This window comes from Salmo salar, chromosome 07, assembly GCF_965601325.2.
Source record: "Salmo salar chromosome 07, fSalSal1, whole genome shotgun sequence".
Lineage (NCBI taxonomy): Eukaryota > Metazoa > Chordata > Actinopteri > Salmoniformes > Salmonidae > Salmo > Salmo salar.
In genome coordinates this window covers 52,453,121-52,465,142 of record NC_138297.1, presented here as the reverse complement: position 1 = coordinate 52,465,142, position 12,022 = coordinate 52,453,121, and the positions used below count along the sequence as shown (strand labels likewise).

The 12,022-nt window shown below is 45.7% G+C and overlaps 1 protein-coding gene across 1 annotated transcript in view; it reads left to right on the top strand.

Annotated features, from left to right (window-relative positions):
- The window catches only part of LOC106609395 (membrane-associated guanylate kinase, WW and PDZ domain-containing protein 2), a 75,585-nt gene that overhangs the window by 25,887 nt on the left and 37,676 nt on the right, over window positions 1–12,022 (top strand). Inside the window, exons 5-6 of the mRNA XM_045722165.2 lie at window positions 1,540–1,722; window positions 7,599–8,288. Of these exons, the coding sequence (XP_045578121.2) occupies window positions 1,540–1,722; window positions 7,599–8,288 (873 nt within the window). The remainder of the gene's footprint in view (window positions 1–1,539; window positions 1,723–7,598; window positions 8,289–12,022) is intronic.

Sequence of the window (12,022 nt, the reverse complement as noted above, 5' to 3'; positions counted from 1 at the left end):
CTGCAAAGTGAAGGCTCTCTCTCCCCCTAAGTGACAGCAGAGAGGGTAAAAAAAATGAATATTTCCTCACATATAAACAAGGAGATAAAAAGGAAGTTTACTTGTGGGAGCATCAGACATTGAGTGGACTACTTTATCTCTGTCACAGTGGTAGAGGAGGTTCCACTCTCCGCCACGTTACCCAGAGCCACCCTGGCCCACATCGGCCCCGCCCCGGAGCGCTGCCAGAGCCTCAGCGACCTCTCCCAGTCCCTCCCCCCGGGCCACCGGGTGTCGCTGTTGGGCCTGCACACCCACACACCCCCCGCCTCCACCACCAACTCCCCACTGCGGCGCCCCAACCGGGCGCGGAGGGATATGTCGTGCTGCCCACACCAGCACCTCCACCAGTCGCTTCACGCTTTTGTGGTAGAGCCGGCTGCTGTGGGTTGTAGCCCATTCCCCCTGTGGTGCTCTCTCAGTAAGTAGGGCAGTGAGTAGTGATACAGGCTTGTTCTTCTTCTGCCTGCACTGAGCTGCCTCGCTCTCTTTTCAAAGCATGCCTGCTCCCCGGCAGACCCACGCTGGATCCCTCCTCGTCCCAGTCGCTTGACTCGCTGCCTGACATGTTTGATGGCGCTACACTACAATGTGTCTTCCCCTCCTTACGTCTGGCGGCAGGCAGCAGAAACTGTAAACACCCCACTCTATGTCTGGACGCCTGACAACAAACGTTGGCTTTAAGCAAACAGAGAGAGACAGGTGTGTGCCCCCTACTTGCTTTCCAAGGTGAACGGAGGGGAGATTGAATTGAGTGTGGCAAACGCTCGTTGGCTGAGTCTTCCCCTTTGCCGTGCCAGAGACTATTTCATGAATCCCGGCCTTCCACTTTTTGGTTCCCTGAGCATTGTTTTTTGGGCGGATGAAGCGAGCTCATGATTCTTCATGAACAACAGCATGTTGTTCCAGAATGTTAAGATCTCTCACCTGCTTCCCTCACCCCTCTGAGAAGGGAAATATACCAAGCTACTCCCATGGATGCCGATTATTCCTTGATTTTCTGCCCTGTGTTTTGCTCCAGTTCTGAGTGTGTATTCAGCTACCAGAAACCTGGCGTAGGATGGGAGTGTAAGTGATGACATTTTAAATGGCTGTAGTTGTTCAGTGGAAGGTCTTGGCAGTGACAGCTTGGAGCTGGAGCAAACACCGTCCCACCTGCATAAGTCAGCACCCACCCCTCACTGTTCTAACACTGCCTACCGCTCCACCTACCCAGAGAGTATCCCTGTGTTCATGCAGCCCCTCCACTTAACAAGCCTCACCTCTACCATCCTATTGAATGAGAAAATGGCCTTGCATCAGCATTTGTGGTGCATCATGCTCGCTTTGTAAAGGTCTAAGTATGATGTATGTGTGTATATTGTTTATTGATTGTGTGTGTGTGTGTGTGTGTGTGTGTGTCCCTGCACACTTCTACTTGTGTGTGTTGTGTCTGCCTGCGTGCCTGTCTGTCCGTCCCTCTGTATGTGTGTGTATGTATGTGTGTGTTCTCCCTTACAGAGAAGCCCCTGTTCACACGGGACGCCACCCAGCTGAAGGGCAGCTTCCTGTCCACGGCCCTGCAGAAGAGCAACATGGGTTTTGGCTTCACCATCATCGGAGGAGACGAGCCAGATGAGTTCCTGCAGGTTAAGAGTGTCATACCTGACGGCCCCGCTGCACAGGATGGAAAGATGGACACAGGTAAAACTGAGCTAGTCTGAAAGATGGACTCAGGTCAAACTGAGCTAGTCTGAAAGATGGACACAGGTCAAACTGAGCTAGTCTGAAAGATGGACACAGGTCAAACTGAACTAGTCTGAAAGATGGACACAGGTCAAACTGAGCTAGTCTGAAAGATGGACACAGGTCAAACTGAACTAGTCTGAAAGATGGACACAGGTCAAACTGAACTAGTCTGAAAGATGGACACAGGTAAAACTGAACTAGTCTGAAAGATGGACACAGGTCAAACTGAGCTAGTCTGAAAGATGGACACAGGTCAAACTGAGCTAGTCTGAAAGATGGACACAGGTCAAACTGAGCTAGTCTGAAAGATGGACACAGGTCAAACTGAGCTAGTCTGAAAGATGGACACAGGTCAAACTGAACTAGTCTGAAAGATGGACACAGGTCAAACTGAGCTAGTCTGAAAGATGGACACAGGTCAAACTGAACTAGTCTGAAAGATGGACACAGGTCAAACTGAACTAGTCTGAAAGATGGACACAGGTAAAACTGAACTAGTCTGAAAGATGGACACAGGTCAAACTGAGCTAGTCTGAAAGATGGACACAGGTCAAACTGAGCTAGTCTGAAAGATGGACACAGGTCAAACTGAGCTAGTCTGAAAGATGGACACAGGTCAAACTGAGCTAGTCTGAAAGATGGACACAGGTCAAACTGAACTAGTCTGAAAGATGGACACAGGTCAAACTGAACTAGTCTGAAAGATGGACACAGGTCAAACTGAGCTAGTCTGAAAGATGTGTACATGCTTACTTAAACGACACACGTACATGACATGAACACGTACAGATAGCAAGAGAGTGTTTGGACAGGAAATGGCCTCTCCTTGAGTGTCACAATGGGACAGTCTCTCTGACACATTGGGGGCCATGGACTAGTCTCTCTCTCTATAGTGGTGACCCAGCAGGAGATTTAATATCTCTCTCTCTCTCTATAGTGGTGACCCAGCAGGAGAGTTAATATCTCTCTCTCTCTCTATAGTGGTGACCCAGCAGGAGAGTTAATATCTCTCTCTATCTCTATAGTGGTGACCCAGCAGGAGAGTTAATATCTCTCTCTATCTCTATAGTGGTGACCCAGCAGGAGAGTTAATATCTCTCTCTATCTCTATAGTGGTGACCCAGCAGGAGAGTTAATATCTCTCTCTATCTCTATAGTGGTGACCCAGCAGGAGAGTTAATATCTCTCTCTATCTCTATAGTGGTGACCCAGCAGGAGAGTTAATATCTCTCTCTATCTCTATAGTGGTGACCCAGCAGGAGAGCTCATCTCTCTCTCTCTCTCTCTCTCTCTCTCTCTGTGTCTCTCTGTGCTCTCTCTCTCTCTCTCTCTCTCTGTGTCTCTCTGTGTCTCTCTCTCTCTGTGTGTCTCTCTCTCTCTCTCTCTCTCTCTGTGTCTCTGGCTCTCTCTGTGTCTCTGGCTCTCTCTGCACATGTGTGTGTGTGTGCGAACTTGCCTGCAAGCCTGTTTGGGTGCATGTGTGTGTGTGTGTATATACGTATGTGTGTGCGTGTGTGCCTGCTGGGCTGTGTTTGTCCATGAATCACTGTAAGGATTTTCTGAACACCATAACTCCTGGCCCTGCCTGTGCTGCCCGGGCTGCATGGGACACACACACACACTGGGACACACACACACACACACACTGAGAAACTGGCCAACTGCACTAAAAGTCAGCAGGGGAATATAACTCTGGAAGTCCTGTCAATGCTCTCTGCATGGCCCTGTGTATTTATAAACTACTCTGCATGGCCCTGTGTATTTATAAACTACTCTGCATGACCCTGTGTATTTATAAACTACTCTGCATGACCCTGTGTATTTATAAACTACTCTGCATGGCCCTGTGTATTTATAAACTACTCTGCATGGCCCTGTGTATTTATAAACTACTCTGCATGGCCCTGTGTATTTATAAACTACTCTGCATGGCCCTGTGTATTTATAAACTACTCTGCATGGCCCTGTGTATTTATAAACTACTCTGCATGGCCCTGTGTATTTATAAACTACTCTGCATGGCCCTGTGTATTTATAAACTACTCTGCATGGCCCTGTGTATTTATAAACTACTCTGCATGGCCCTGTGTATTTATAAACTACTCTGCATGGCCCTGTGTATTTATAAACTACTCTGCATGACCCTGTGTATTTATAAACTACTCTGCATGGCCCTGTGTATTTATAAACTACTCTGCATTACTGGACTGGACCAAGTGCAGTATTTTTCCTGACTCATTCATCAGTGCCTTGACCTGGTTGTACTGTACTATACTGTACTGTACTATACTATACTATATTGTACTGTACTATACTGTACTGTAGTATACTGTAGTAGGTCAGACTAGATGGTACATTTTACATTGTGAGATGATCATATGTTTTATGTGCCACAATATATCATGTGGAAGTATTACAATGTATGATACACTATATTGTAGCTATTAAACATATAGCCGAGTCAGACCATTACTGCTGTCCCAGCTGGCAGATAGGCATTATTACTCATTTTCAACCAACCTTTACTTGGCGATACTTCCTCAATTCCCGCCGTGGAAGACAACGCATGTCTTCTAAACCTCCGTGGATAGTTGCAGCTGGTTGAATTTAGAAAATGCTTCGTTATTAAATTAAATTCATTTTTTGTTCCATGATGTAATCCAACACCGCCATCTTGTCTATTTCAAATATTTTCAAATCTCATTGAGACAGGTGGGTGTCCACCCCAAAGTGTCTTGTGTAACGCACATGACATCATGTTGAATGGCACTCACCTGTCTCAATCGATGAGAAGATTTGAAATAAACAAGATGTCAGTGTACACATTGTTGTGTTACTTCATGGAGCAAAAACTTTTAAAATGACGGAGCATTTTCAAAATTCAAACAAACCACCTGCAACTATCCACGGAAGTTTAGAAAACTTGTAGCATTGTCTTCCAAGTCTGGAATTGAGGAAGTATCACCAAGTAAAGGTTGCAATAATGCCTATCAGCCAGCTGGAACAGCAGTAATGGTCTGATTAGGCAATATTTTGTATAACTAGGTATACTATCTATTCTGTGGTCCTCCCAACATTCTCCTCCCATCCTTTCCCCTTTATCTTCTCCTCTCTTCTCTCTTCTTCTCCTCTCTTCTTCTCCTCCTCTCTCTCTCTCCTCTTCTTCTCCTCTCTTCTCTCTTCTTCTCCTCTTCTTCTCCTCTTCTTCTTCTCCTCTTCTTCTCCTCTCTTCTCCTCTCCTCTCCTCTCCTCTCCTCTCCTCTCCTCTCCTCTCCTCTCCTCTCCTCTCCTCTCCTCTCCTCTCCTCTCCTCTCCTCTCCTCTCCTCTCCTCTCCTCTCCTCTCCTCTCCTCTCCTCTCCTCTCCTCTCCTCTCTCCCTCCAGACTCAGTGGCCTAGTTAAACTGTGTTGCATTCTAGCAGCACATAGTTAATAGAGGGAGAGAGGGAAACCAGGCCTGTGGAAGTGTGAAATTCCCAATTTCAGAAGGATTATTTGTCGCTCTGTGTCCATACACACACATACACCACACACACACACACACACACACACACACTCACTCACACCTCTTCTGCCTGCTTCGCTACATGGTTCCAGACCCAGAGAAATGTGTTGAGGAAAAACATATGATACCATCTCTTTCAGCAGGGACACAGTGGTTAGATGTGACACTGTATTTGTTAGAGGGAAAGCACAGTATTTGTCATGTTAAAGTAAGTGACCTTATACAGTGACCTGGAATGCACAGTGTTGGAGGAGGATAACGTGACACGGTATGTGATGGGGTCCATTGACATAGGGTTGGGTTCATGCAATCAAACCAATAACAGCTTACCAATACGAACTCCTCTCTCGGCATGTCCAGCCCACTCATTATGTCATCCAGTCATGGCTAGTGGGAAGATTGCTGTCTTTTTCTGTGGCTTAACCAACAAGGCTCATAATTTAAAAATGGTATTCGTATTTACAGATGGCATACAAGTTTGTTATTAAGGCATGAAAGCTCACATGTTAGAGAAGGCATTTTGATAAACAAATACTTTTTACGTTCAAACGGCTCTCCTGTGAAGTCATGACTTGCGACATACGCCTAGTTTCCTGAATCGGGTCACATAGAGTAAATAACCGTTCTGCAGTGCAGTGCTGTGGGGTCAGTAGTGTAGTTGCAGTGCTGTGGTTGTCACTGTGTCATTGTCAGTGCTACTGTTCTCTCTCTCTCCATCTCTCTCTCTCTCTCGCCATCTCTCTCTCTCCGTCTGTGTGTGTATGTGCCAATGGTCCAGATGGCTACTCTGTCCTCCGCCATGGACACATATGGCCTCCACTTCAGTCAGGCCCCCCCCTACTAGGGACACTTTAACACTATGATATGATGACCTGTTCTTGGCAGGAGGAGGATGTCTTCTGTTCCATACTTTTGAACGACCATTAGTAGAAGATAGATGCTATTAGACAATGGAGACAGACGTGATGGAAGCATCATGGTCCTTGGTGCTAGATAGCGTGTTTCTATTGGTCAGGTCGTAGTGTGGAGGTTGGAGGACTTTGGTGATTTAAGACGCAGGGTAATGTGGAGTAGAGGCTCGTGATTGTTTTGAGAAAGAACTAGAAGTCAAAGAAAAGCGGAGGATAGAGACGGAGAGAGAAAGTGTGTGCGTGCGTGCGTGCGCGGCACTGCGTGAGTGTGTTCGTATGTATGCGCCTGTATATTTGGTGTGTGTGAGAAAATCCGCGTGAAATCCTGCAGTGGCGTCCCTCCTCGTCACCCGTCATAAAGAATGATTTCCTGGGCCACGGCGGCCAGGGCATGATGAGGTCATGGCGCCATCATTTGTTTTCCAGGAGCGTGTGAAGCTATTGATTGTGACACCAGGGCTGCAGGCAAATGTCGTCCATATTTACCCAGATTAATTAAACAGTCCCGCTTCCGCACGTCACACTGCCTCCAGGAATACGTTAATACTAGCTCTGTCAGTATGAACCTGCATTTAAACTCTGAGCGCATTCTTTCTCCACACAAAAAGGGAATGACAATGACAGGGTATGCTAAGTAGCCTGGTTCCCAGGTCTGTTTGTGCTGAGTTGCAAACATCTGTGGTAATTGTGCATACATCTCCCTCTCCATCTCTCTCTCCCTCTCTCTCTCTTTGTCCCTCTCCCTCGCTGTCTCTCCCTCTCGTTCTCTGTATCTCTCCTCTCTCTCTGATTAGCATAATAATTATGCTTATAATTGAAAAATAATGATTGTCATTATAAACCTGGGCAGTGCGTTTTGGTGAGACTGAAATTAAATATGGATGCCACCTTGGATTCTCCCACTTAATCAACATCTTTTGAAATATAGAGCCGTATCTCACCTGACGGAACACAAAATACAATATTAAATTGAATACAGCACCGGAGACAGAGAAGAAGATATGGCACTTTGTCAGAGAAAGAGCTATTGTGTATTAATTGTCAATAAATAGTTGAGTTATCTACATAGCTGAGTGTGTGTAGTGATAGGTACAGTGATGAGGTGTGGCAAATCTCACTTGTTTGTCCGCCACACAATTCACTGACTAGTGTATTTCTGTGCCTAATGGTTTTGTCCATTATCTGAGGTCTAATTCAGGTACAGTAATGCTGGGACCTATTCAGTAGAATGCAACGTTCAGATTACATTTTAGATAGAAATGTAGCGTATTGACACTGAGGCAAAGACCTATTCTGCATGATAAAGAACCATGCCTGTTCTACACAATATTGAATAAGCCCTATTGAACCCCCTATAGGTCTTGGTTTTTGGCAATCTATTTGGCCTTGATTGGCTGTGTGTCTCCCTTCCTCCAGGTGATGTCATCGTGTACATCAATGACGTGTGTGTCCTGGGCACCACCCATGCCGACGTGGTCAAGCTGTTCCAGTCAGTGCCCATCGGGCAGAGCGTAACCCTGGTGCTGTGCCGTGGCTACCAGCTGCCCTACGACCCCGAGGACCCGGGCGCCAGCGCCGGCACCACCACCACCCTCCTCTCCCCCCTGGGCCTGATGGAGCAGCGCCCCCTCCTGGTCAACGGACGCTCCAACTACGACAGCTACATGGACTACATCTCTCGCACGGCACGCTTCGTCCAGGAGCACGGTGACCAACATCTCAACGCCCACCATCACCATCAACCCCCTCCGCCGCCGCACCCCGGCGACACCCACCTGGACGGCTCCTCCCTGACGCCCGGCGGGCCGCACGGCGAGGACTCGGTGTCCATGGCGTCATCAGGGGCGACGCAGGCGGAGCTGCTGACGCTGACCATGGTGAAGGGGGCGGAAGGGTTCGGGTTCACCATCGCAGACAGCTCCACGGGCCAGAGGGTGAAGCAGGTTCTGGAGCCCCAGGGGTGTCCTGGTCTGTGTGAGGGGGACCTGATCATAGACATCAACCAGCAGGGAGTGCAGGGCCTCAGTCACACCCAGGTGGTGGAGCTGCTCAAGGAGTGTGCCGTCGGGGCTGAGACCAGCCTGGTCATCCAGAGGGGTGGAGGAGGTAAGAATATGCCTGGGGCCTCGATAACCGGCTGGCTACTTCCTGTCTTTCTCTCCATTTAGAAGAGCTTCTTCATATACCCATCTCTCTCTCTCTCTCTCTCTCGCTTTCTCTTCCTGTCCTTCTCTTTCTTTCTCTCTCTGTCTTTTTCTTTCTTTCTCTCTCTGTCTTTCTCGTTCTCTCTTCTATCGATATTATATCATTCTCTCTCTCTTTCTCTGTATATCTTGCTCTCTCATGCTGTCTTTCTCTTTCTCCTACTTTTACTCTCTATTTCTCTCTCTTTTTTCCTGGTGACCTGGTCCAGGTGAGTGTGTGTGTGTCCTGTCTGTGTGTGTCCTGTCCTAAGACCACAGAAACCCATTATACAGTACGGCCGTGTTTGACTGACAACATAGCTACTCTCACAGGATCTTTACTCTACTTTACTTTACTTACTGGGGAGAAAAAGTGCTTACCTTCCGTTTACTCTGAAGGACTCATGTTGTGCGTATTTAGCTTGCGCTCTTTCTTTGGCATCCGAAAATAGATTTTTTTTATTACATTTCCTGCTTGATAAAAACGCTGACTCATTTGAAAAGTTTTTCAGTTTTTCTATTTGTACTGCAACCTTTCTTTTATAAAAGTTGAATATGTGTGCAGAGTCTAGACTTTTGTGTGCAGAAAATTACAGCCAAAATAAAAAGACGGTGATGTGAGCAAGATATAAGCTGTGTTCGAATACCCTTACTAACATACTATATACTACATACTTAGTGAGTGTATATACTACATACTATAAGTTAATTTTAGTATACTGTAAACGAACCGTATCCTTTCAGTTGAGCATACCAGCTCTTCGCCTGTCTACCGGAAGTTGATGCTGTTGCTATGCAACCTCTTGCTAGCTAGTTAGCATAACACATGACTAGTTAGACATTTTACGACTTCGGGTGTGTTCTTAAATTCAAACTGGAGTGCCAGAGTGCGCTTGTAAATTCCGAGCATTGTCAGATAGTCCGTTTGTAAATCAGAGCGTTTCGCTCTCGGAGCGCACACTGGACGCTCTGGCCGAGGAGTAGGGTTGATTTGAGTGTTCTGACCTTACAACGGCAGTCAAGCACCCAAGCTAACGTTGGCTAGCTTTCTAGCTACTTCCAGACACAAATGAGACCACTCTGACCATTTTACTTGACCTAGCAGAGCTGGTTAGGCAGTTTTCATGTTATCCAGAGCGTTGGTGCTGGCAACATTTTAATACCGTTTTTTTCCTGAGGTTTACTGACACCGGCCATATTCAATGGATGTTGAGCGCTCGTTAATTCATTATTCTGCAAATCGGAGTAGATGGCCAGAGCGAATTTACGAAAGCACCCGAATATCCATTGAGAACGCACAATGACTATACCATTTAGCTAAGCTAAGAATGACGGGAATAATCAAGTCAGTAAGCGTTGGGTAGTTAGTTAGATAGCCTATAGTTAATATACTGGCGAGTTTGATGTATAAGTAGCCAACTAACGTTAGGTAGCTAGCTAACAACATACCGGTACATACTGCTGTAATGATATGCTATGGGGTTCGTAATGACAGTGTAGCTAACAAATTGTCAGCCAACATAACGTGTAAGGTAACTTATTTGAAAAGTCATTACTTTATTACATTGGTCAACATTTTCTTAACATTTGTCATAATTAGTTAAAGCAATGAATTTGTATCCACTCTCGTTGTACTTCGGCTGCATATTTTCCGGCATTTTCTTCAAATCTGAAAACGATGTGAAGCCACGCCCATTTCCCGAAGAATTGCATTATGGGTCCTAAAGTACGGAAATAGTGTCCTCTGCGTGTATACTTCATATTTTGGAGAATGTAGTACGACATCCGGGAACTTTTGGCATACTAACTATATCCATACTATGACCAATAAGCATACTATATACTCAATTCACGTCACAAATAGTACGCTTAGTGTGGTTAGTATGAGTATTCGAACAGCTATAAAGTGTAGATCTGTTCTATGTGCGCTATTTCTATGCTTCCTGTTCTTAAGTTTTGCTTTTGTGTCTTTTACTTTTGGTTTTGTACACCAGCTTTAAACAGCTGAAAATACTATATTTTTGGTTATGGAAAATATATTTCATAGCGGTTTAGATGGTACAATGATTCGCTACACAATGACTGTTTGTTTTGTCACATCAACTGAAATAAGGCGAATTAATAGAATTTTTGCAATCAGGAAATGGTGGAGCGATTTCTGCATATTGCACCTTTTAAGATTTTATATGGAACCCAATATCACCGTGGTCACCTATTCAAGTCAGAAAAATCGGACTTTCTTCTCTAAGGTTGCAAACCTCTACTTGATGGACCTTGTTTAATGTGATATCAGTATGGTTTTGTATCATTCAGGGGAGAAAGAGCGATCTCATGGAGGAGAGAGGGGAGTGATCCCATCCACTTGTATTTCTAGGAGGTGGAGATTTTATTGATTGAATTTCCTGCTTGATAAAAACGCTGACTCATTTCCAAGGTGTCTGTTTTCTATTTGCTCTGCGACCTTTCTTTTAGAAAAGTATGTAAGACTTTTGTGTGCAGAGAATTACAGCGTGAAATAAACAGACGATGACGTGAGCAGGATATAGAATGTTAACGCTATAGTGCTTTTATTTCCGTCTTGTTTGTCTGAGAGTAAGGCCTGCTAACAGACAACATGTAACAGGCTGCTAACAGGCTAGCCATCTTTATCTGAGTCATGCTTTGATTCTCCTCTTGTTTCCTCAAGGATGATTGGAGTGTTGTATTGTATAGATGATCACATCGGATAGATCAGTTATATGAAAGCTGTACTTATACAGGTACATTACTTGGGCTAGAATTGGGGTAGGAAATCTGTTAAAATTATATAAGGATCTCAATGTCACTGGTCAAAGTCAGAAAAATCTCACTTTCTAATATAAGGTAGAAAACCTCTACTTGATGGACCTTGTTTAATGTGATGTCAGTATCGTTTTGTATCATTCAGGGGAGAGAGAGAGTGATCCCATCCACTGTAGAGGTTAATAGATAGCAGGACATGAGTTGTAGTTAAGCCTGCTGTGATCAGGAAGCTCCCATTAATCCTCCTACCCTATTGAAGTGTGGAGTCAATGATTGCAATTATGCCCCACAATGACTCAGCCATTACACTAGTGCTACGCACGCACACACCCTGTTGTTGATCAACTGGTAGAAGACTAATAGTCAGAGAGCCAGGCAGATAGCTCCATGGTGACTAACTTACAGAGAAAGGTCAATGTCATTTTGGGAATTGATTTACTGTCAGTTGCACATTTCTTTCTTTATTAGGCTGGCAGGAAGTGGAGAAAGAGATTGGGTGCTAGGAGGGTTAAGTCGATTTTGTCTCATGAGGGATGCCCACACACCCACACACACCCACACACACCCCCCCACACACACACACACACACACACACACACACACACACACACACACACACACACACACACACACACAAAGAGCCTCCCATCTGTGTGGTAGTCGGACCCTGGCGGTCGAGCAGAGCTGGAAGGTCAAAGGAGAGCGCTCTCCTGGAAGCGCTGCCTGCTGGCCCATGAAGCAGCTAGCTAACTGATGTAGATTTAGTCACATTACATCAAACCCACTTAGCACCATTTAGCTCCTCCACGACACCACCCTGAGGCAGAACGCCACGCTGGAATGTCTACTTGTCGGACATCTTGTGACAGACTCACC